The sequence below is a fragment of the Poeciliopsis prolifica genome, unplaced genomic scaffold, assembly GCF_027474105.1.
Source record: "Poeciliopsis prolifica strain line A6 unplaced genomic scaffold, Auburn_PproV2 SCAFFOLD044, whole genome shotgun sequence".
NCBI lineage: Eukaryota > Metazoa > Chordata > Actinopteri > Cyprinodontiformes > Poeciliidae > Poeciliopsis > Poeciliopsis prolifica.
Window position 1 is genome coordinate 4,267,064 of NW_026562419.1, and position 25,028 is coordinate 4,292,091.

Genomic DNA, 25,028 nt, shown 5'->3' on the forward strand with positions numbered 1-25,028 from the left:
CTGCAGGCAGCCGGCGGGCCGACGATGCGTTAGCATCGTCCTGAGCTCAGCCAGCTCTGGTTAGTATCGTCCAGCATGAAATCTCCGCCTGGAGGTCAGAGGTCATGCAGGGTCGTCTTCAGCTGTGAGAAGCAGCGGCGTTTCCACGGTGACCGTCTCTAGCAGCCCAGGCCGCTGATGGAGCCGATGCGGTCCAGCTTCATCCCGAAGCATCCTCTTCCTCCCGCCGTGTGGCTCCGCCTCCTCGTCTTCGCCCGACGCCGCAGGAAGTCCAGGAAGAGGCGGGGAACCACTTCCTGTCTGCTGGCTGATCCGCTCACGTTACCGTGGCGACTCAGCAGCAGTGGCGAGGAGGCGGAGCCATCTGTGATGTCATCAGGTGAGGGCGTGGCCTCAATGAGGGAGGCGAGGCGAGAGCCGAACAGAGAGAGAAACACCTGGACACACAGGTAACGTCAGTCACATGACCTGACCGACCAATCGGCTGGCAGAGACAAGATGAAGGAGACAGGATGAAGGAGACAGGATGTAGGACACAGGATGTAGGAGACAGGATGTAGGACACAGGATGAAGGAGACAGGATGAAGGACACAGGATGTAGGAGACAGGATGAAGGAGACAGGATGTAGGAGACAGGATGAAAGACACAGGATGTAGGAGACAGGATGTAGACACAGGATGAAAGACACAGGATGTAGGAGACAGGATGAAGGAGACAGGATGAAGGACACAGGATGTAGGACACAGGATGAAAGACACAGGATGTAGGACACAGGATGAAGGACACAGGATGTAGGAGACAGGATGAAGGAGACAGGATGAAGGACACAGGATGAAAGACACAGGATGTAGGAGACAGGATGTAGGACACAGGATGTAGGAGACAGGATGTAGGACACAGGATGAAGGAGACAGGATGAAAGACACAGGATGTAGGAGACAGGATGAAGGACACAGGATGAAAGACACAGGATGTAGGAGACAGGATGAAGGAGACAGGATGAAGGACACAGGATGAAGGACACAGGATGTAGGACACAGGATGAAGACACAGGATGTAGGACACAGGATGAAGACACAGGATGTAGGAGACAGGATGAAGGAGACAGATGAAGGACACAGGATGAAAGACACAGGATGTAGGAGACAGGATGAAGGACACGGATGAAGGACACAGGACGGTAGGAGACAGATGAAGGAGACAGGATGAAGGAGACAGGATGAAGGAGACAGGATGAAGGAGACAGGAAGAAGGAGACAGGATGAAGGAGACAGGATGAAGGAGACAGGATGAAGGACACAGGATGAAGGAGACAGGATGAAAGACACAGGATTAGACACAGGATGAAGGAGACAGGATGAAGGAGACAGGATGAAGGAGACAGGATGAAGGAGACAGGATGAAGGACACAGATGAAGGAGACAGGATGAAAGACACAGGATGTAGGAGACAGGATGAAGGAGACAGGATGAAGGAGACAGGATGTAGGACACAGGATGTAGGAGACAGGATGAAGGAGACAGGATGAAGGACACAGGATGAAAGACACAGGATGTAGGAGACAGGATGAAGGACACAGGATGAAGGAGACAGGATGAAGGACACAGGATGAAAGACACAGGATGTAGGAGACAGGATGAAGGAGACAGGATGAAGGACACAGGATGTAGGAGACAGGATGAAGGACACAGGATGAAGGAGACAGGATGAAGGACACAGGATGAAAGACACAGGATGTAGGAGACAGGATGAAAGACACAGGATGTAGGACACAGGATGAAGGAGACAGGATGAAGGAGACAGGATGAAGGAGACAGGATGAAGGAGACAGGATGAAGGAGACAGGATGAAGGAGACAGGATGAAGGACACAGGATGAAGGAGACAGGATGAAAGACACAGGATGTAGGAGACAGGATGAAGGAGACAGGATGAAGGAGACAGGATGAAGGAGACAGGATGAAGGAGACAGGATGAAGGAGACAGGATGAAAGACACAGGATGTAGGAGACAGGATGAAGGAGACAGGATGAAGGACACAGGATGAAAGACACAGGATGTAGGAGACAGGATGAAGGACACAGGATGAAAGACACAGGATGTAGGAGACAGGATGAAGGAGACAGGATGAAGGACACAGGATGAAAGACACAGGATGTAGGAGACAGGATGAAGGACACAGGATGAAGGAGACAGGATGAAGGAGACAGGATGTAGGAAACAGGATGAAGGAGACAGGATGAAGGAGACAGGATGAAGGACACAGGATGTAGGAGACAGGATGAAAGACACAGGATTTAGGACACAGGATGAGAGACAGGATGAAGGACACAGGATGAAGGAGACAGGAGGAAGGAGACAGGATGAAGGAGACAGGATGAAAGACACAGGATGTAGGAGACAGGATGAAGGACACAGGATGTAGGAGACAGGATGAAGGAGACAGGATGTAGGACACAGGATGAAGGAGACAGGATGAAGGAGACAGGATGAAGGAGACAGGAGGAAGGAGACAGGATGAAGGAGACAGGATGAGGAGACAGGATTGAAAGACACAGGATGTAGGACACAGGATGAAGGAGACAGGATGAAGGAGACAGGAGGAAGAGACAGGATGAAGGAGACAGGATGAAGGACACAGGATGAAGGAGACAGGATGAAGGAGACAGGATGTAGGAGACAGGATGAAGGACACAGGATGTAGGACAGGATGTAGGAGACAGGATGTAGAAGACAGGATGTAGGACACAGGATGAAGGAGACAGGATGAAGGAGACAGGATGTAGGACACAGGATGAAGGAGACAGGATGTAGGAGACAGGATGTAGGACACAGGATGTAGGAGACAGGATGAAGGACACAGGATGTAGGAGACAGGATGTAGGAGACAGGATGAAGGAGACAGGATGAAGGAGACAGGATGTAGGAGACAGGATGAAGGACACAGGATGTAGGAGACAGGATGAAGGACACAGGATGTAGGACACAGGATGTAGGAGACAGGATGAAGGACACAGGATGTAGGAGACAGGATGAAGGAGACAGGATGTAGGAGACAGGATGAAGGAGACAGGATGAAGGACACAGGATGAAGGAGACAGGATGTAGGAGACAGGATGAAGGACACATGATGTAGGACACAGGATGAAGGAGACAGGATGTAGGACACAGGATGAAGGAGACAGAATGAAGGAGACAGGATGTAGGAGACAGGATGAAGGAGACAGGATGAAGGACACAGGATGTAGGAGACAGGATGTAGGAGACAGGATGTAGGAGACAGGATGTAGGAGACAGGATGAAGGAGACAGGATGAAGGACACAGGATGAAGGACACAGGATGAAGGAGACAGGATGAAGGAGACAGGATGTAGGACACAGGATGTAGGAGACAGGATGAAGGAGACAGGATGTAGGAGACAGGATGAAGGAGACAGGATGAAGGACACAGGATGAAGGACACAGGATGAAGGAGACAGGATGAAGGAGACAGGATGTAGGAGACAGGATGTAGGACTCACCTGCTGCTGCTGGTTCAGAGGTGAAGGCCCCGTTTCCACGGAAACCAGGAGCAGGAGGCCCACCAGAGCAGAGACGGCGGCCATCTTGGTTTACAGACAAAACTGAATTAAAACCTGAAAAATAAAATATTTTTCTGTTTGTTATCAAAAACAGAAACTGGATGAGTTTTTATTAGATTATTAAAGAAACTTTCTGAGTTATTTATTATGAATTTAAAATAAACATTTTAATTCGTCACAAACATTCAGCGAAACTGGAGATTAATATTAATAATTAATATTAATATAATATTAATACTGAGACAGAAAAACTCCACCAGTCTTTAAACATGGCTCCAGTTTCACTGACATCCTGAACAGGAAGTGATGCTCCTCTACTTCCTGTCAGCCTTCCAGATCAGGAAAACAATTCAGATTAATTATATTTTCAGTTTGAAATGAATCAATTAATATTTCCTGGAGAATCTTTTTTTTTTTTGTATATATATATTTATTCAGGATGCATATCCAACAAAATCCACATCTCATGTACAACATTTTTTCTTATCTTTTTCCCCCCTCTAAAGATAAAACCCACCACCTCCACCCCCCACTCTCTCCATGTAGCAACACATATAGCAGTATTACATTTGGCACTACTCATTTTTTGAAAGGCCAGAGTTAAAAGAAAAGAATACAAGAAAAATATTAGAAAAGATTGAAACAAGACAGTAAAAATCAATACAGATCAGTCTCTCAGGTCCAATCTAGTTAGGATGTCCAGGAAGGGAGTCCATATCTGGTCAAACTTCGCCAATGTCCCACGTATGGAGTGGAGAATGTTTTCAGGAGTGCAGTATGACAACAGTTCGTTGATCCAATGCTTCTTGTTTGGAGGCTCCATAGTTTTCCAATTTTAAGTATACATTTTTTTGCTGCGGATGACGTTAACAAAACAAAGTATTTCTTGCAAAAATTCAATTTCAAGGACCTAATATCTCCAAGTATCCAAATCCTGGGGTCAGGATCTAAAGGAAGCCCACAAACTGTTGATGTTATCAGTATTACATTATTCCAGTAGGTTTGCAAGTGTACACAATTCCAGAGCATATGAAGAAGATCGCCTACAGACGTCTTACACCTATGACATCTGTTAGTGATATTGGCATTCAGTTTATTCAACCTATATGGAGTATAATATGTACGATGTAAAATGTTAAATTGAATTTGCCTGTGTTTTGTTGATATTAATACTGTTTGAGATGAGTTTAGTAATCCACTCCAGTTTTTATCATCATAGTTGCAGTTTAAGTCAGATTCCCATTTCGATTTTGTCGAGTATTTGTTATAAGTTGGTGATGAGGCAAGAACCATTCTATAAACACAAGAAATAAGCCCTTTTGTAGTAATACGTTTTGGATCCAGTAAACATGATTCAAGCAGAGTTTCCTCTGGTTTATCTGGAAATATTTCTAATGATTGACTCTTAATCCAGTGTCTGATCTGCAAATATTTGAATAAACTGTGTCTATGCAAGTCATAGGATTCAGATAATTGATCGAAGCTGGCAAAGACATCATTGGTATAAAGATCACCGACTGATCTAATGCCTTTTCTGACCCATGTTTGTAATATACCATCCGCTATAGGTTGGGGAATGCTGGGGTTATCTTTAAGTGGAGTGTTAACCAGTAATTGTATGTTTAGGTGCAAGAAGGTATGTAGCTGTAACCATGCATTGTGGGTAGCTAAGATTAAAGGATTTGATGTAATTGTAGACAGTTGCTTTTTTGAGCTCAAGAAAGGGATGATTGACAATGATCTGGATTTCAATTCTTGTTGTTCTATTGAGACCCACCTTACATTGTTACCATTTGAATGGGTCCACATCCATAGAGTACGGAACTGGGAAGCCAGATAATACACTCTAAAATTTGGAAGATTTAATCCTCCTTTAGCATAGGGAGCTTGTAAAGTAAGAAGCTTAACTCTTGGGACCTTCTTTCGCCATAAAAATAGAGATATTGCTTTATCCAAATCTTTGAAAAATGTCATTGGGACTTTTAGGGGGATACATTGGAATAAATAAATAAATTTAGGTAATAGACATTTTAATTGAGTTAACTCTACCAATCAAGGATAATGGGAGATCTATCCATCGTTCCAGTTCTGCTTTGGTTTTATTAAATAATGAGATGTAATTCCTTCTGTAAATTTGGTCATGCGAAGAACTAATATTAATGCCAAGGTATGTAAAACCATCCATACTCCATTTAAATGAGCCAGGCAGTAGTTGTGTCTCCTGTTCTGTCATATTAAGTGGAAACGCTTCACTCTTGGAGGAATTGATTTTGTAGCTGGAAACTGCACTGTATGTCTCCAGGCATGTCAGTAAAGATGGTAAGGATTTAGACGGTTGAGATATAAATACTAACAAATCATCCGCATATAGTGCAATTTTATGTTCTTCTGTACCTATTTTTATACCTGTAATAGATAAATCAGATCGGATAGCTATCGCTAATGGTTCTATAGCAATAGAAAACAAGCTAGGAGAGCTTGGGCAGCCCTGTCTACAGCCGCGAAAGAGCGAGAAGGCATCCGACAGAACCCCATTAGTCAGAATCTGTGATCTAGGGCCATTAAAGAGTGTTCTCACGTATCCAATAAAGGTTTTACCAAAATTCATGGTTCTCATGGTCTCAAAAAGAAAATCAGGTTCAATTCTGTCGAACGCCTTCTCAGCATCCATAGAGAGAATCACCAGGGGGTGTCTCTGTCTTTTAGTGATATCAATAACATGAAGTAACCTCCGGATATTGTCTGCTCCTGTCGATTCTTAACAAAACCTGTTTGATCTGCATGGATAATTTTTGGGATTATTTTCTCCAGTCGAGACGCTATTATTTTAGACAAGATTTTATAGTCAGAATTGAGAAGGCTCAGAGGTCTATAGTTGCTGCACTTTTGTACGTCTTTTCCAGGTTTGGGAAGTAATGTTATTGTTGCAAGTTCTAACGATTGAGGAAGTGCTGTCTTTTGGAATGCCTCCTTGATCATATTTGTAAGGGGAGTTAATAATTTGTTTGAAAAGGTTTTAAAAAATTCAATTGGAAAGCCGTCTGGTCCTGGGGCTTTATTATTTTGTAATGATTTAACAGCAAGGTGAACTTCCTCCTCACTTACTTCCCCATCTAGTATGTCTTTGTCAGCTGTATTAATCTGGGGTAAATGTAAATGATTCAAAAATTGTTTTATATCTACACTGTCTTTGTGAAGCTCAGATTTATATAACAATTGGTAATATTTTTTAAATTCCGAATTAATGTCTTTTGTATTTTCTAAATGTCTACTATCATCTGTGTTAATACTCTGAATATATCTTTCACTATCCTCGTTTTTTATTTGCCACGCCAGGAGTTTGCTTGTTTTATTGCCGAATTCGTAGTAATGATATCTTGTTCTAGCCATTGCTGCCTCAGCTTTACTTGTACACAGGTTGTCATATAAAATCCGTTTTTGTTTTAAAACATTAAGTAATTCTGGGCGCTTTGTTCTTGAATGATCAATCTCTAAACTCCTTATATCTTTTTCTAATTGAGAAAGCTGCTCCCTTTTTTGTTTGTTTTTATATGAGACATATGAAATAATGTGCCCTCTCATATAAGCCTTGAGCGCTTCCCATATATTTGAATGTGAGGAGGTATTTAAATTTACTTCCACATATATATCAATTTTGGTATTCATAAAAGTGACAAATTCAGGGTCTCTAAGAAGATATTCTCTAAATTTCCATCTAGGAGAAGAGAAAACTGGTTGGTGTAGTTCTAGCTTCATTTGTATGGGATTATGGTCTGAAATCGTAGCAGCTAAGTAAGAACAGGATTTAATTTGTGACAAAAGTGGGTGTGAGATCAAAAACATGTCAATTCTTGAATAAGTGTTGTGGACGTTGGAATAGTATGATAATCTTTACCGGTAGGATTATGTAAGCGCCATACGTCCCCCAATCCTGATTCTTTCATGCTCTGGGTCAGAACCACCGCAGATCTGGATAGTGTAACACGTTTAGGAGAGGAGCGATCCATTGATGGATTTAGAACCAGGTTATAGTCCCCGCCCAGAAGACATGGCGCTTCAATCGCTGCCAGTTTTAGAATTAAATCGTTAAAAAATTCTGGATTGTCAAAGTTTGGGCCATATAAGGATACAAGTATTACCCTATTTGTATTTATGACACAATCTACTAAAATTAATCTGCCAGATCTGTCATTATCCATATGATTTAATCGAAATCTGAGATTTTTATTGATAAGTAAGGCTACACCTCTAGCTTTAGATGAAAAAGAGGAATAAAATACCTGACCAACCCAATCCCTGCGCAACTTTAAATGTTCTATATCAGTAAGATGGGTCTCTTGGATAAAGGCAACGTCTGTGCTTAGTTTCTTAAAGTATGTTAGGACTTTCTTCCTTTTAATAGGATTGTTAATCCCTCTAACATTTAACGAAACACAATTTAGTAGTCCTGTCTTATTCATTTTAAGTAATATAAAGAAAATATTCTGAATAGGTAACATGGGATGTACATAACTTGGACAAAATAAAGAGATCTCTGATCTTTTACCATGAGCTTACAGTTTTCAACATTAACGTGGTAAACGCCATAGAGAGAGTGTCCCCTAAACCCCAAAAGAAATGAATAAAAAGAGAAAACCCACACTTTAACCCCCATTAACCCAAAAAAAAAAACAAAAACAAACTGTGGGATAACTCCGCTTCTATACATTTGTAGTATCTTCGGCAGAAAACAATTTTTCCAAAAAAGAACATGATTGCTCCAGAAGAAAACGCTCAGGAACCAAAATTAACTATATTTAACAAAATCTACTTAACTCACCTATAATTTAATAGGCCGAGGTGCACCCACTGCTACACGAGATGGATTAACATTTGAAGAAAAGTCAGAAATTATGGGGTTTTTATGTAATGTTGTTTTACCGTTAATAGTCATGGTGCCTGTTATGATCTATCCTTCGTCCTGAACAGAGGTCAGGAAGGTCTCCACCTCTGATGGGGCTGAAAAAAGCTTAAATCCTCCTCCATGTCTGATCCTCAGCTTGGCAGGGTAGCGGCGGCGTATTCAATATTTTTCTCTCGTAGTTTTTTCTTCACCTCGCTGAAAGCGAGCATTTTGCGTTGCACCTCGATGCTGTAATCCGGGTAAAATGAGACTCGATTATTATCCAACAGCACTGTCCCCTTGTCCCTGGCCGCGCGGAGCACTTTGTCTTTATCCCTGAAGTTCAGAAACTTAACCAGGATAGGTCTGGTCCGGTCGGTCGCTCTCCCCAGGCGGTGTGCCCTCTCGATGGTAACCGGGGTTGGGAAGTGTTCCTCCCCGAGAAGCCGCGGGATTAGCCGTTCCCTGTAACCCACCATGTCAGTACCTTCGGATCTTTCTGGGATGTTTATAATTTTGATATTTGATCTCCTGCTCCGGTTTTCCAAGTCATCCGCTTTTTCTTTCAGGAAAGTTATTTCCTTCTCCATTTTGAGTATCAGATATCAGCTAGGTTGTCTTCGTTAGCTCCAACTCTGGTCTCCATTTCCTGCACCTGTTCACCAGCGTTGACAATGACTGTTCTATTTTTGTTAGCGATTGTTGGATATAATCTGTTTTTTGATTTATATGCCCAGTGAGCTCTTCTTTTGATTCACGGATAGCCTTCATCAGGGATTTCAATGTTGGTTTGTCTTGATCCGCCGCCATCTTCCCGCGTCAGAGGCCTCTCTCTTAAGCCAGTGAAAAACTTCCAAAAACAATCTAAGTTTCGGTACTAATTAGTCAGGTTCAAGTATTCCACTGTTTCAATAATAAATTCTATAACTGGAGCAAAATAGCTGCTAGTGTAAAACCATTGCCGCTGAAGACTACCAGGAGCTGACCGACACGTCCGCCTGCAGAGGCTGCATCACGTGACTCCTGGAGAATCTTTACTAACAAATGATCCTGAATTCATTTCATTGTGGAGCCAGAAAATATTTAGTTTTACTGATGAAAAATATTAAAGGTTTAGAAAAAACCACAATGCTTTATTTAATTACATCTCATTAACATAACAGGTAAAATTATTTAAACTAATTATTAATAATTATGTGTTCAATTCTATTATTTAGAAATGACAAACCATCAGTTTTATTCCACATCACTGCAAGATTCACTGCAGAAGTTATTATAATTTATTAACTATGATGACATCATAAACCCGATTATATCAGTTTTTGTTCATTAAAGACTAAAATTAGTTTTTATAGTTCAATTCATTTTTTCTCTTTTTATTATTAAATCACAAAACTGGATCAAACTTCAGATTTTATTATTGTTACAATTTACATTTTGGGTTCAGAGAACTTACTTCCTGCAGGTCCAGAAGGTTCTGCTGGCGGTCGGGTCCAAAGAGGCAGATCCTGATCCTGGTTCTGATTCTGGTTCTGATTCTGGTTCTGATTCTGGTTCTGATTCTGGTTCTGGTTCTGATTCTGAAGCCCGGCCGGGTCTGCAGAACAACCTCAGAGTTCTGTTTTTATACGACTCGGCGCCGTGATGTCGCTGTGATGTCACACATTGTTTGGGTCGCCCAGGCCTTCATGGCGTCGGCCCGGCAACGCTGTCTCTCTCTCTCACACACACACGCCGGGTCAGTGACGGGTCCAGTCAGAGACACAGAGACGAATCCATGTCCATGAAGGTCCAGAACCATCTGTGCCGGGTCAGAACCATTTTGGGCCGACTCCACCTGGAGGGAATCCTTCAGGTGGAGGCAGCATGGTGCTGAGGGACGAAGCTCAAGGCTGGAGACCCTGATGCTCTGAGGAACCAACCTGACCTCTGACCTTTGACCTCAGGCGTCCCATGAACAATCATCATCTTCCTCGCCTTCTCAGCCAATCAGATCGCCGATCTCTCTGACATCACTCCTCTCTACGGCACTGTGACCCCTGACCTTTCCTTAAACTGTTGCCAGGGAGACCATGTTGTTGTCAGGAAGTATTGTGTGAAAGGGGCGGAGCCTCAGAGTTTATGACCCCATCACCTTTGTCCTGTCAGATGAAGCTCCGCCCCCTATTCAGACTCTGACGTCATCAGGTCCACATAAAACACTCACACACACACACACACACACACACACACACACACACACACACACACACTCTCTCAGAGGGCAGCAGGTCACCCATCAGAACCCGGCCAGAGCCTGCTGCTGGTTCTGATGGTTCCTGTGAAGGACCGGATCAGAACCGGGCCAGATAAACCCAACCAGCACACAGGGTCAGCATGAACCATGCTGAGGGTCTGGGCCGGGCCTGGAGCGGGTCCAGGGTCCAGTAAAGGTTCTGGAGCAGATCAAACTCTTCCTCCTCCTCCTCATCATCATCATCATCGCTGCTGGTCATCACTAGGCAACAAGCTGCCTGCTGCACAAACTCCTCAGCCAATCAGAATTGACGTCACAGCGCAGTGTGTGTGTGTGTGTGTGAATGTGTTTGTGTGAGTGTGTGTGAGTGAGTGTGTGTAGATGTGTGTGTGTGTGTCTGTGTGTGAGTGTGTAGATGTGTGTGTGTGTGTAGATGTGTGTGTAGATGTGTGTGTGTGAGTGTGTGTGTGAGTGTGTGTGTGAGTGTGTGTGTGTGTGTGTGTGTGTAGTGTGTGTGTGTGTGTGTGTGTGTGTGTGTGTGTGTAGATGTGTGTGTGTTTCCCATCAGGCTGAAATCAGGAGCTCATCTGAATGATGTTCCTGAACCGTCCAGCAGGGGGCAGCCTGAGTCACAGGAACAGTTCTTTAGCTGCCCAGCAGGGGCAGCCTGGGGACCATCAGTAATGAAGCAATGACTCAAATATTGATGATTTTATTTGTTTCTGTTTACTGAGTTGTGATAGAAAACACTCGTTATGCAATAACCAGGTGGGGCGGGGCTAAAGGCCCCCCACTGTGAGGGGGCGGGGCTTCAGGGAGCCCCGTTGGCATGGCGGCGGCGTTAAGGCGGAGCCTCAGTTGATCTTCGGGTGGCGGAAATCCTTCCCAGCAAACTTGGCTTTGTCTCCCAGTTCCTCCTCGATCCTGCAGGAAGCAGACGATTGGTCAGTCTGGAGCCAAGACTTTTATTTTGGAGGAATCAGGAAGCGCTCACCTCATCAGCTGGTTGTACTTGGCCAGACGCTCCGACCTGCAGGGGGCGCCGGTCTTAATCTGAGAGACAGAGGGAGCGTCATTAGTGAAACAGGCAGCAGGTTCTGCTGGTTCTGACCCGGCCCGGTCCAGAACACCCGACCTACCTGTCCAGTGCAGAGTCCAACCACCAGGTCAGAGATGAAGGTGTCCTCCGTCTCTCCAGAGCGATGGCTGACCATCACACCCCAACCACTGGTCTGGGCCAGCTTACACCTGGAGACAGGTGGAGACAGGTGGACAGGTACGTCACAAAGGCACCAGGGGACAAAGAGACAGACAGGTGTCCAGGTGTCTTACGCCTGGATGGACTCGGTCACGGAGCCGATCTGGTTGACTTTGAGCAGCAGGCAGTTGCAGGCCTTCCTCTCCACGGCCTGCTGGATCCTCCTGGGATTGGTCACCGTCAGGTCATCTCCTACGATCTGATTGGTGGAGACACAGCAGGTGGGTCACGGCGGCCATGTTGCTCATCACAAACACCTGTCCAGCTCACCTGGATGTCCACAGAGGCAGTGAACTTGGCCCATTGTTCCCAGTCATCCTGGTCGAATGGATCCTCAATGGACTGAACTGGAAACCAACAGAGACCAGAACTTTAAGACCAGCACCGGTCGGGTCCAGTTAGCGTCTCCTGCCTCCAGGTGCGTCTCACCTGGGTACCCCTTGATGAAGCTGCGGTACAGGTCTCCCAGCTGCTCGCCGCTGATGTGTCGGGTCGGGTCGTCGGGCGACTTGAAGTCCAGGTCGTACTTCCCGCTGCGGAAGAACTCGGACGCCGCCACGTCCATCCCGATGATGATCTTGTCGGGGTAGCCGGCCTTTTCGATGGCCGTCTTCAGAAGCTCCAGGGCTGCAGAGACGCAGCCGATCAGACGGCGCCAGAACCGTGGGTCCAAAGTACCTTCAGAACCGGGCCGGAGCTCACCCTCGTTGTTCTCCAGGATGTTGGGCGCGAAGCCGCCTTCGTCTCCCACGTTGGTGGCGTCTTTGCCGTATTTGGCCTTGATGACGTTCTTCAGGTTGTGGTAAACCTGAACTCACAGACACAGACATGAACGAGGCGAAGGCGGGAGCCGCAGGCCGCAGGTCAAAGGTCACGGTACCTCAGCTCCAATCCTCATGGCCTCATGGAAGTTTGAAGCTCCTACAGGGAGAATCATGAACTCCTGCATGGCCAGTTTGTTCCCAGCGTGACTCCCACCGTTGATCACATTGAAGGCCTGAAGACACAGAACCAGAGGAGCACAACATGTCCTAGTTAAAGCCCCGCCCTCTCTCGCTAAGCCCCCCCTCTCTCGCTAAGCCCGCCCTCTATCACTAAGCCCCGCCCTATCTCACTAAGCCCCGCCCTCTCTCGCTAAGCCCCGCCCTCTCACACTAAGCCCCGCCCTCTCTCGCTAAGGCCCACCCTCTCTCGCTAAGGCCCACCCTCTCTCGCTAAGCCCCGCCCTTTCTCGCTAAGCCCCGCCCTCTCTCGCTAAGCCCCGCCCTCTCTCGCTAAGCCCCGCCCTCTCTCGCTAAGCCCCGCCCTCTCTCGCTAAGCCCCGCCCTCTCTCGCTAAGCCCCGCCCTCTCTCGCTAAGCCCCGCCCTCTCTCGCTAAGCCCCGCCCTCTCTCACTAAGCCCCGCCTCTCACAGGAACAGGAAGGATGACGTCTTTGTGTCCCGCCAGGTCGGCGATGTGGCGGTAGAGCGGGACGCCCTTCTCCGCGGCGCCGGCCTTACAGACGGCCAGAGACACGCCCAGGATGGCGTTGGCGCCGAACTTGGCTGCAGACGGAGACACGGACACTCAGGACAGAGACGGACACTCAGGTGGACGAGTGGGCGGGGCCTCACATTTGTTCTCCGTGCCGTCCAACTCCAGCATGAACTTGTCGATCTTCTCCTGATCCACAACGCTGAACTTCTGCAAGACATGAGGACATACATGAGGACAAACATGAGGACATACATGAGGACACACATGAGGACAAACATGAGGACATACATGAGGACAAACATGAGGACAGAGATGAGGACATACATGAGGACAGACATGAGGACAAAGTGCTGGACTCTACAGGAAGCAGGTGACCTCTGACCCCTGGTACATACCTTCTCGATCAGCTGGGGGGCGATCTCCTTGTTGACGTGGTCCACAGCCTTCTGTGTCCCTGTGGACAAACCCAGGCGTTAACAGGACGCTGGGACGTCCTCACCTGTCCTCACAGGTGTCCTCCTACCTTTGCCCAGGTAGCGGCTCTTGTCTCCGTCGCGGAGCTCCAGCGCCTCGTGGACTCCGGTGGACGCGCCGCTGGGGACGGCGGCCCTGAAGAGACCTGGACACGGCTGGACGTTAGTGACCCTGAGGGACGCCTGAGGCGCCGTGGAGCCGCTGCTCACCTTTGGCCGTCCACAGGTCCACCTCCACGGTCGGGTTCCCCCTGGAGTCCAGAATCTCACGGGCCTGGATCTTGGTGATGGACATCCTGACTGCGGGACGAGGAGGACACGATCAGAACTGGATCAGCTGACTGAGGTTCACACTGATCCGGTGTGATAACCGGTCGGAACCAAGCAGATCAGAACCAAGCAGATCAGAACCAGAACCGTAGTGGGAAGCCTGTTCGTCCACTCAGGGGACATCAAACAAAGACAAAACACTGCAACCAGCTCTGGACTCCCTGGACCCGGTTCTGGACCCAACTGGACCTACCTGGCAGAGGTGGGGCCTCGAGTCCCATGACTTGGACTCGAGTCGTTAATAAGACTTTAAAATGTCCAAAGACTCGGGACTTGACTTGGACTAAATCTAAAGTTTAAAACATTTTTAAAGTTTGTCCCATTGATTCAAAACACTTTTGATTTATTTTGCTTTTCTGAGTCGCATTTAAACGCAACATGAGCTCCAAGGTTCTGTTAGGTGGACAAAGAAACGGCTGCAGCTGCTGAACCCAAACCAACTAAAGCAAAACACTTTGAACAGTTCTGTCCTGTGCAGAGGACACGGATACAGCTAATACTAGCTACATGCTGACTAGCTAATGTCAGGAGGACAAACGCCGAGTCTGGGTGGCGTTCGGGGAAAGACGCTCCTTGCCTGGAGGTGGAACGCCTAACCTGGACCGGTATTGGTGCGACGCCACACGTGGGCCTAACGTGGAGAGCCGCGTCTGGGCCGATGGGAGAACGCCGCAACTCCCATCGGCCCAGGGAGTTGCGGGTTAAAAAAAACTTTCTATTTATATAAGTGACAGACTGCAGCTTTAAAGTGATCAAGAATCTAAAAGCTGCTGTGAGGTTTCTGTCGGCCTTCATCCCTTTCACTGCTTGAGCGATAAAAAAAAAAAAAAAACATTCAGAGGCTCTGCCTTCATCCACAGAGTCAGATATGATTCAGTGCTTCAGAGCGTCATGCTGCATTTCCTCCACTCACCACTTGGCAAATGATCCAAAATGCCAACATGCAGTGACTGGCTGCTGCCGGGAAGACACAGGAAGATGCAATTTTATATTTTGTAGATTTGTTCTAAAGAAGTATGTGGCCCGGAGGTGGAAAGCCACACCCGGGCCAGAGGTGGAACACACCTGTGCCGGTATTGGTGCGACGCCACACGTGGGCCAAACGTGGAACGCCTAACATGGACCGGTGGGGGAACGACAGATGCACCTGGGCCGGACGTGGAGAGCCGCGTCTGGGCCAGACATGGAGAGCTGCGACTGGGCCAAACGTGGAGAGCCGCGACTGGGCCGAGGGGGGAACGCCGCAACTGGTCCGCTATTGTTATGACGCCACACATGGCCCGGAGGTGGAAAGCCGCACCCGGGACAGAGGTGGAACGCCTAACCTGGACCAGTGGGGGAACGACAGATGAACCTGGGCCTGACGTGGAAAGTAGCGTCTGGGCCGCAGGTGGAACGCCACACCTGGGCCGAAGGTTGAACGCCACCCCTGAGCCGCAGGTGCAAAGCCGCACTTAGACCGCAGGTAAAACTCCGGACCTGGGCCGGTGTTGGAACGCCGCACTTGAACCGCAGGTAGAACACCGGACCTAGGCCGAAGGTTGAACGCCGTCCCTGGGTCGGTGTTGGAACGCCGCACCTGGGCTGAAGGTGGAACGCCGCACCTGGGCCGAAGGTGGAAAGTAGCACCTGGGCCAAAGGTGGAACGCCGCACCTGGGCCGGAGGTGGAAAGTAGCACCTGGGCCAAAGGTGGAACGCCGCACCTGGGCAAGAGGTGGAACGCCGCACCTGGGCCGTAGGTGGAACGCCGTCCCTGGGTCGGTGTTGGATCGACGCACATGGACCGCAGCACTTGGACCGCAGGTGGAACGCCGCACCTGGGCCGTAGGTGGAACGCCGCATCTGGGCCGCAGGTGGAACGCCACAGCTGGGCCGGTGTTGGAACGCCGCACCTGGGCAGAAGGTGGAACGCTGCACCTGGGCCAAAGGTGGAACGCCGCACCTGTGAAGGTGTTGGAATGGCGTACATGGACCGCAGCACTTGGACCGCAGGTGGAACGCCGCACCTGGGCCGAAGGTGGAACGCCGCACCTGGGGGAGAGGTGGAACGCCGCACCTGGGCAAGAGGTGGAACGCTGCACCTGGGCCAAAGGTGGAACGCCGCACCTGTGAAGGTGTTGGAATGGCGTACATGGACCGCAGCACTTGGACTGCAAGTGCTGCGGTCCACGCCGCACCTGGGCCGAAGGTGGAACGCCGCACCTGAGTTGGTGTTTGAACGCCGCACCTGGGCCGAAGGTGGAACGCCGCACCTGGGCCGAAGGTGGAACGCCACAGCTGGGTCGAAGGTGGAACGCCGCACCTGGGGGAGAGGTGTAACGCCGCACCTGGGCAAGAGGTGGAACGCCGCACCTGGGCAAGAGGTGGAACGCTGCACCTGGGCCAAAGGTGGAACGCCGCACCTGTGAAGGTGTTGGAACGCCGTACATGGACCGCAGCACTTGGACGGCAGGTGGAACGCCGCACCTGTGAAGGTGTTGGAACGCCGTACATGGACCGCAGCACTTGGACGGAGGTGGAACGCCGCACCTGGGCCGCAGGTGGAACGCCGCACCTGGGCCGAAGGTGGAACGCCGCACCTGGGTCGGTGTTGGAACACCGCACATGGACCGCAGCACTTGGACTGCAAGTGCTGCGGTCCACGCCGCACCTGGGCTGAATGTGGAACGTCGCACCTGGGCCGAAGGTGGAACGCCGCACCTGAGTTGGTGTTTGAACGCCGCACCTGGGCCGAAGGTGGAACGCCGCACCTGGGCCGAAGGTGGAACGCCGCACCTGGGCCGGAGGTGGAACGCCGCACCTGGGCCGGAGGTGGAACGCCGCACCTGAGCCGGAGGTGGAACGCCACAGCTGGGCCGCAGGTAAAACTCCGGACTTGGACGGCAGGTGAACGCCGCACCTGGGCCGCAGGTGGAACGCAACAGCTGGGCCGCTGGTGGAACGCTGCACAAGGGTCGGGGTTGGAACGTCGAACCTGGACAGCAGGTGGAACGTCGAAACTCGGTCGGTGTTGGAACGCCGCACCTTAGCCGAAGGTGGAACGACGCACCTGGGCCGAAGGCGGAACGACACAGCTGGGCCGCAGGCGGAACGACACAGCTGGGCCGCAGGTGGAATGCCGCACCTGTGAAGGTGTTGGAACGCCGTACATGGACCGCAGGTGGAACGCCGCACCTGGGCCGAAGGTGGAACGTAGCACCTGGGCCGAAGGTGGAACGCCGCACCTGGGCCGAAGGTGGAACGCCACACCTGGGCCGAAGGTGGAACGCCACACCTGGGCCGAAGGTGGAACGCCGCACCTGGGCCGAAAGTGGAACGCCGCACCTGGACTGAATTTGGAACGCCACACCTGCGAAGGTGTTGGAACGACGCACATGGACCGCAGCACTTGGGCCGCAGGTGGAACGCCACAGCTGGGCCGCAGGTAAAACTCCGGACTTGGACGGCAGGTGGAACGCCGCACCTGGGCCAGTGTTGGAACGCGGCAACTGGCCCGAAGGTGGAACGCCGCACCTGGGCCGGAGGTGGAACGCCACAGCTGGGCCGCAGGTAAAACTCCGGACTTGGACGGCAGGTGGAACGCCGCACCTGGGCCAGTGTTGGAACGCGGCAACTGGCCCGAAGGTGGAACGCCGCACCTGGGCCGGAGGTGGAACGCCACAACTGGGCCGCAGGTAAAACTCCGGACTTGGACCGCAGGTGGAACGCTGCACCTGGACCGAAGGTGGAATGCCGCACCTGGACCGAAGGTGGAACGCTGCACCTGGACCGAAGGTGGAACGCCGCACCAGGGCCGAAGGTGGAACGCCACACCTGGGCCGAAGGTGGAACGCCACACCTGGGCCGAAGGTGGAACGCCGCACCTGGGCCGAAAGTGGAACGCCGCACCTGGACTGAATTTGGAACGCCACACCTGCGAAGGTGTTGGAACGCCGCACAGGGACCGCAGCACTTGGACCGTAGGTGGAACGCCACAGCTGGGCCGCAGGTAAAACTCCGGACTTGGACGGCAGGTGGAACGCCGCACCTGGGCCAGTGTTGGAACGCGGCAACTGGCCCGAAGGTGGAACGCCGCACCTGGGCCGGAGGTGGAACGCCACAACTGGGCCGCAGGTAAACTCCGGACTTGGACCGCAGGTGGAACGCTGCACCTGGACCGAAGGTGGAATGCCGCACCTGGACCGAAGGTGGAACGCTGCACCTGGACCGAAGGTGGAACGCCGCACCAGGGCCGAAGGTGGAACGCCACACCTGGGCCGAAGGTGGAACGCCACACCTGGGCCGAAGTGGAACGCCGCACCTGGGCCGAAAGTGGAACGCCGCACCTGGACTGAATTTGGAACGCCACACCTGCGAAGGTGTTGGAACGCCGCACAGGGACCGCAGCACTTGGACCGTAGGTGGAACGCCACAGCTGGGCCGCAGGTAAAACTCCGGACTTGGACGGCAGGTGGAACGCCGCACCTGGGCCAGTGTTGGAACGCGGCAACTGGCCCGAAGGAACGCCGCACCTGGGCCGGAGGTGGAACGCCACAACTGGGCCGCAGGTAAAACTCCGGACTTGGACCGCAGGTGGAACGCTGCACCTGGACCGAAGGTGGAATGCCGCACCTGGACCGAAGGTGGAACGCTGCACCTGGACCGAAGGTGGAACGCCGCACCAGGGCCGAAGGTGGAACACCACAACTGGGCCGAAGTTGGATCGCCGCACCTGGGCCGAAGGTGGAACCCACACCTGGGCCGAAGGTGGAACGCCGCAACTGGGTCGGTGTTGGAACGCCACAGCTGGGCCGCAGGTGGAACGCTGCACCTGGGCCGAAGGTGGAAAGCAGCACCTGGGCCGAAGGTGGAACGCCGCACCTGGGCAAGAGGTGGAACGCTGCACCTGGGCCGAAGGTGGAACGCCGCACCTGGGCCGAAGGTGGAACGCCGCACCTGGGTAAGAGGTGGAACGTCGAACCTGGACAGCAGGTGGAACGCCGAAACTCGGTCGGTGTTGGAACGCCGCACCTTAGCCGAAGGTGGAACGCCGCACCTGGGCCGAAGGCGGAACGCCACAGCTGGGCCGCAGGCGGAACGCCACAGCTGGGCCGCAGGTGGAACGCCGCACCTGTGAAGGTGTTGGAACGCCGTACATGGACCGCAGGTGGAACGCCGCACCTGGGCCGAAGGTGGAACGTAGCACCTGGGCCGAAGGTGGAACGCCGCACCTGGGCCGAAGGCGGAACGCCACAGCTGGGTCGAAGGTGGAACGCCACAGCTGGGTCGAAGGTGGAACACCGCACCTGGGCCGAAGGTGGAACGCCACACCTGGGCCGAAGGTGGAACGCCGCACCTGGGCCAAAGGTGGAACGCCGCACCTGGGTCAGTGTTAGAACGCCGCACATGGACCGCAGCACTTGGACCGCAGGTGGAACTCCGCACCTGGGCCGAAGGTGGAACGCCGCACCTGGGCCGAAGGTAAAACTCCGGACTTGGACGGCAGGTGGAACGCCGCACCTGGGCCAGTGTTGGAACGCGGCAACTGGCCCGAAGGTGGAACGCCGCACCTGGGCCGCAGGTAAAACTCCGGACTTGGACGGCAGGTGGAACGCCGCACCTGGGTCGGTGTTGGAACGCCGCACTTGGACCGAAGGTGGAACGCTGCACCTGGACCGAAGGTGGAACGTCCCCCTGGGCGGAAGGTGGAACGCCACAACTGGGCCGCAGGTAAAACGCCGGACTTGGACGGCAGGTGGAACGCCGCACCTGGGTCGGTGTTGGAACACCGCACTTGGACCGCAGGTGGAACGTCCCCCTGGGCCGAAGGTGGAACGCCGCACCTGGACCGCAGGTGGAATGCCACACCTGGGCCTCAGGTGGAAAGCTGCACTTGGACCGCAGGTAAAACTCTGGACCTTAATCGAAGGTGGAACACCACACCTGGGCCGAAGGTGGAACGCCGCACCTCGGCCGAAAGTGGAACGCCGCACCTGGACTGAAGGTGGAACGCCACACCTGCGAAGGTGTTGGAACGTCGCACATGGACCGCAGCACTTGGACCGCAGGTGGAACGCCGCATCTGGGCCGTAGGTGGAACGCCACAACTGGGCCGCAGGTAAAACTCCGGACTTGGACGGCAGGTGGAACGCCGCACCTGGGCCGAAGGTGGAACGCTGCACCTGGACCGAAGGTGGAACGCTGCACCTGGACCGAAGGTGGAACGCCGCACCTGGGTCGGTGTTGGAACACCGCACTTGGACCGCAGGTGGAACGCCACAGCTGGGCCGGAGGTGGAACGCCGCACCTGGGCCAAAGGTGGAACGCCGCACCTGGGTCGGTGTTGGAACGCCGCACTTGGACCGCAGGTGGAACGCCGCACCTGGGCCGAAGGTGGAACGCCGCACCTGGACCGAAGGTGGAACGTCCCCCTGAGCCGGAGGTGGAACGCCACAGCTGGGCCGCAGGTAAAACTCCGGACTTGGACGGCATGTGGAACGCCGCACCTGGACCGAAGGTGGAACGCTGCACCTGGACCGAAGGTGGAATGCCGCACCTGGGCCGAAGGTGGAACGCCGCACCTGGGCCGAAGGTGGAACGCCGCACCTGGGCCGCAGGTGGAACGCCGCACCTGGGCCGAAGGTGGAACGCCACAGCTGGGCCGCAGGTGGAACGCCGCACCTGGGCCGAAGGTGGAACGCCACAGCTGGGCCGAAGGTGGAACGCCGCACCTGGGCCGCAGGTGGAACGCCGCACCTGGGCCGAAGGTGGAACGCCGCACCTGGGCCGAAGGTGGAACGCCGCACCTGGGCCACAGGTGGAACGCCACAGCTGGGCCGGAGGTGGAACGCCGCATCTGGGCCGAAGGTGGAACGCCGCACCTGAGCCGGAGGTGGAACGCTGCACCTGGGCCAATGGTGGAACGCCGCACCAGGGCCGTAGGTGGAACGCCGCACCTGGGTCGGAGGTGGAACGCTGCACCTGGGCCAAAGGTGGAACGCCGCACCTGGGCCGCTGGTGGAACGCCACAGCTGGGCCGTAGGTGGAACGCCGCACCTGGGCCGAAGGTGGAACGCCGCACCTGGGCCGCAGGCGGAACGCCACAGCTGGGCCGCAGGTGGAACGCTGCACCTGGGCCGAAGGTGGAACGCCACAGCTGGGTCGAAGGTGGAACGCCGCACCTGGGCAAGAGGTGGAACGCTGCACCTGGGCCAAAGGTGGAACGCCGCACCTGGGCCGGAGGTGGAACGCCGCACCTGGGCCAAAAGTGGAACGCCGCACCTGGGCCGCTGGTGGAACGCCACAGTTGGGCCGAAGGTGGAACGCCGCACCTGGGCCGAAGGTGGAACGCCGCACCTGGGCCGGAGGTGGAACGCCGCACCTGAGCCGGAGGTGGAACACCGCACCTGGGCCGCAGGTGGAACGCCGCACCTGGGCCGAAGGTGGAACGCCGCACCTGGGCCGGAGGTGGAAACGCTGCACCTGGGCCAATGGTGGAACGCCGCACCAGGGCCACAGGTGGAACGCCACAGCTGGGCGTAGGTGGAACGCCGCACCTGGGTCGAAGGTGGAACGCCGCACCTGGGCCGGAGGTGGAACGCTGCACCTGGGCCAAAGGTGGAACGCCGCACCTGGGCCGCTGGTGGAACGCCACAGCTGGGCCGTAGGTGGAACGCCGCACCTGGGCCGAAGGTGGAACGCCTCACCTGGGCCGCAGGTGGAACGCCACAGCTGGGCCGCAGGTGGAACGCCGCACCTGGGCCGGAGGTGGAACGCCGCACCTGGGTCGAAGGTGGAACGCCGCACCTGGGCCGGAGGTGGAACGCAGCACCTGGGCCGAAGGTGGAACGCCGCACCTGGGCCGGAGGTGGAACGCCGCACCTGGGCCAAAGGTGGAACGCCGCACCTGGGCCGCTGGTGGAACGCCACAGTTGGGCCGAAGGTGGAACGCCGCACCTGGGTCGAAGGTGGAACGCCGCACCTGGGCCGGAGGTGGAACGCCGCACCTGGGCCGGAGGTGGAACGCCGCACCTGGGCCGAAGGTGGAACGCCGCACCTGGGTCGGTGTTGGAACGCCGCACCTGGGCCGAAGGTGGAACGCCGCACCTGGGTCGAAGGTGGAACGCCGCACCTGGGCCGAAGGTGGAACGCGGCACCTGGGCCAGAGGTGGAACGCCGCACCTGGGCCAGTGTTGGAACGCCACACCTGGGCCAGTGTTGGAACGCCACACCTGGGCCAGTGTTGGAACGCCACACCTGGGCCAAAGGTGGAACGCCGCACCTGGGCCGAAGGTGGAACGCCGCACCTGGGCCGGAGGTGGAACGCCGCACCTGAGCCGGAGGTGGAACGCCGCACCTGGGCCGCAGGTGGAACGCCGCACCTGTGTCGGTGTTGGAACACCGCACCTGGGCCGGAGGTGGAACGCCGCACCTGGGCCAAAGGTGAACGCCGCACCTGGGCCGCTGGTGGAACGCCACAGTTGGGCCGAAGGTGGAACGCCGCACCTGGGCGAAGGTGGAACGCCGCACCTGGGCCGGAGGTGGAACGCAGCACCTGAGCCGGAGGTGGAACGCCGCACCTGGGCCGAAGGTGGAACGCCGCACCTGTGTCGGTGTTGGAACACCGCACATGGACCGCAGCACTTGGACTGCAAGTAAAACGCCGCACCTGGGCCGAAGGTGGAACGCCGCACCTGGACCGCAGGTGCACCTCGACTCATAGCTGTTAGCTGTTAGCTTCTGGTTGAAGGTCGAAATGAACTCAATCTGAATGTTTTCATATTTATCTTCTTTGGTTTTGTTTTTAGCCTAAATTAATTATTCAGTTATTGAACTGGTTGAAATTTAGCTAAACTGATTATATGAATTTGTACTTTAGTTCATTATTAATATTTTTTCTACCATTAAATGTTTTAACTGACATCGTTTGGCTGTTGCTGTATTTTTACAGCTTATTAAATATAATGTTTAACTGTTAGTATGAATATTAGTTAGCATTAAAGGTAACCTAGCTGTTAGCATTGAGCCGTTAGCATTGCAGTGGGTGAACAGGTGACACTGTGGGTGGTCAATGATCCTAATACCTCCTAACTCCCCCCATGCATCGGGATGAAACAGATTCTTCTATATTGTTGTGCTTGATGTTAGAATGTAATAAAGTTTCGTATTGATATTTATAGAAAATGAATCTCCATCCGGTCCAGACAAGCTGAACCCTGAACTCAGTCACAGTTACTGACTGGTTCTGTCAGACTCGGCCCGGTCCAGTTAGGTGTGTGTGTGTGTGTGTGTGTGTGTGTGTGTGTGTGTGTGTGTGTGTGTGTGTGTGTGTGTGTGTGTGTGTGTGTGTGTCGGACCTGCAGCAGGGATTCTGCTCAGCGCCATGTTTCCGCTCCGTGCCCGGAAGCCCGCCCATCCAGCCAAGCAGCCAATCAGAGCCCGGCTGACATTTGGACAGAACCAAAGAGAGGGAGGAACCATGGAGGGGTGTGTGTGTGTGTGTGTGTGTGTGTGTGTGTGTGTGTGTGTGTGTGTGTGTGTTTATGGGACAAGCGGGAATGTTTAGATATTTTTAATCTGCAGCAGGAGGAGCTGCTGACCTTTAACTAGACCATTCTAAGGAGGTCGAGGTGAGAAACCCAACAGAACCAGAACCAGACTGTAACTACTGACATTTGAACACACACACACTGACTCTCACACACACACACACACACACAACTCACTGAATGAACGTGTGTGTGGATTTGTAAAGGCCATCAGTGGTTTCAAATGCTCTTCAGGAGCTCAGCTGTTGTTCAGCAGTGAGACAGAAACACACACACACACACACACACACCACACACACACACACACACACACACAGAGACACACAGAGACACACACACACACACACACAGAGACACACACACACACAGAGACACACACACACACACACTCTCTCTCTCTCTCTCTCTCTCTCTCTCTCTCTCAGATCTTTCTCCATGTTAATAAGCTGCAGTTTTTTCCTACTAACTAACTTTCTGATCATGCAGCTGCTGACCTGTGAACTTTAACTCTGATCTCTTTTATCCAATCAGAGACCTGAGCATCACTGCTGTCTGATCGGGCTGAGCGGACCGGAACCGGAACCATCTTTCTGTCCCGTTCTGGTTCTGTTCTGGTTCTGTTGCTCCAGGCCCGTCCTGAGCGGTTCGGATCGGTTGGGTTTGCATTGATCGGGTCGCTGTGTGTTCAGTGAGTTCGGATCGGTTCGGACCGGTTCGGAGTGGCTCGGTAAGCGGGTCCGGACTTTGCGGCCCCTGCTGTTTGTGCAGCTCTGTGACCTTCAGTCACAACGCGCTGGTACCGGGTCCAAATGAACCAGAACCAGAACCCACCGACACCACACGTCTCCAAACTGCAGGTTCGCTTAAACACACGGCGGCCTTTCAAAATAAAAGCCTGCAGGAGCTGGGAAGAGCTGCAACGGACCGGAACCGGGTTCTGGCCGGACTCACCTGACGGCTGAAGAAGAGAGGAGTTTCGGTTCCGGTCCGGTTCCGTCTGGCTGAAGATCTCCCGCCGTCAGAGGTTTTATAGGCGGAGGGAGGAAGAGGAGGAGGAGGAAGAGCAGTAGGGACCGTCTGGATGTGACCGGCACCAGAACCTGAACAGAACCTGAACAGAACCTGAACAGAACCTGAACAGAACCTGAACAGAACCTGAACAGTACCTGAACAGAACCTGAAACAGAACCTGAACAGAACCTGAACAGAACCTGAACAGAACCTGAACAGAACCTGAACAGAACCGGTCCAATTCCTCAGT

The 25,028-nt window shown here is 52.9% G+C and overlaps 3 protein-coding genes across 5 annotated transcripts; all 3 read right to left on the bottom strand.

Moving 5' to 3' along the window:
* Window positions 1-31: 31 nt before the first annotated feature.
* On the bottom strand, window positions 32-9,999 carry LOC129376608 (C-type natriuretic peptide 2-like). Of its 2 annotated transcripts, none has more exons than XM_055056200.1 (3): window positions 9,921-9,999; window positions 3,523-3,636; window positions 32-437 (listed from the first exon to the last, which is right to left on the bottom strand). In XM_055056200.1, the coding sequence occupies exons 2-3, from the start codon at window positions 3,604-3,606 to the stop codon at window positions 159-161; spliced, it is 363 nt and encodes a 120-aa protein (XP_054912175.1). In that variant the 5' UTR covers window positions 3,607-3,636; window positions 9,921-9,999; the 3' UTR covers window positions 32-158. The 2 variants fall into 2 exon arrangements, with proteins under 2 accessions (XP_054912175.1, XP_054912176.1); XM_055056201.1 differs by lacking the exon at window positions 9,921-9,999 and adding an exon at window positions 8,503-8,558.
* A 1,397-nt stretch (window positions 10,000-11,396) lies between these two features.
* Window positions 11,397-24,819, bottom strand: LOC129376677 (beta-enolase). Of its 2 annotated transcripts, none has more exons than XM_055056263.1 (14): window positions 24,719-24,819; window positions 14,120-14,209; window positions 13,960-14,055; window positions 13,832-13,890; window positions 13,574-13,643; window positions 13,371-13,504; window positions 12,839-12,955; window positions 12,661-12,766; window positions 12,388-12,585; window positions 12,229-12,305; window positions 12,033-12,157; window positions 11,840-11,948; window positions 11,695-11,753; window positions 11,397-11,624 (listed from the first exon to the last, which is right to left on the bottom strand). In XM_055056263.1, the coding sequence occupies exons 2-14, from the start codon at window positions 14,202-14,204 to the stop codon at window positions 11,555-11,557; spliced, it is 1,305 nt and encodes a 434-aa protein (XP_054912238.1). In that variant the 5' UTR covers window positions 14,205-14,209; window positions 24,719-24,819; the 3' UTR covers window positions 11,397-11,554. The 2 variants fall into 2 exon arrangements, with proteins under 2 accessions (XP_054912238.1, XP_054912236.1); XM_055056261.1 differs by lacking the exon at window positions 24,719-24,819 and adding an exon at window positions 23,576-23,601.
* Window positions 15,694-17,059, bottom strand: LOC129376531 (uncharacterized). The gene is made up of 4 exons (XM_055056135.1): window positions 16,418-17,059; window positions 15,969-16,132; window positions 15,844-15,918; window positions 15,694-15,742 (listed from the first exon to the last, which is right to left on the bottom strand). Exons 1-4 carry the CDS (start codon window positions 16,844-16,846, stop codon window positions 15,694-15,696), a joined length of 717 nt encoding a protein of 238 aa, XP_054912110.1. The 5' UTR covers window positions 16,847-17,059.
* Window positions 24,820-25,028: the final 209 nt, after the last annotated feature.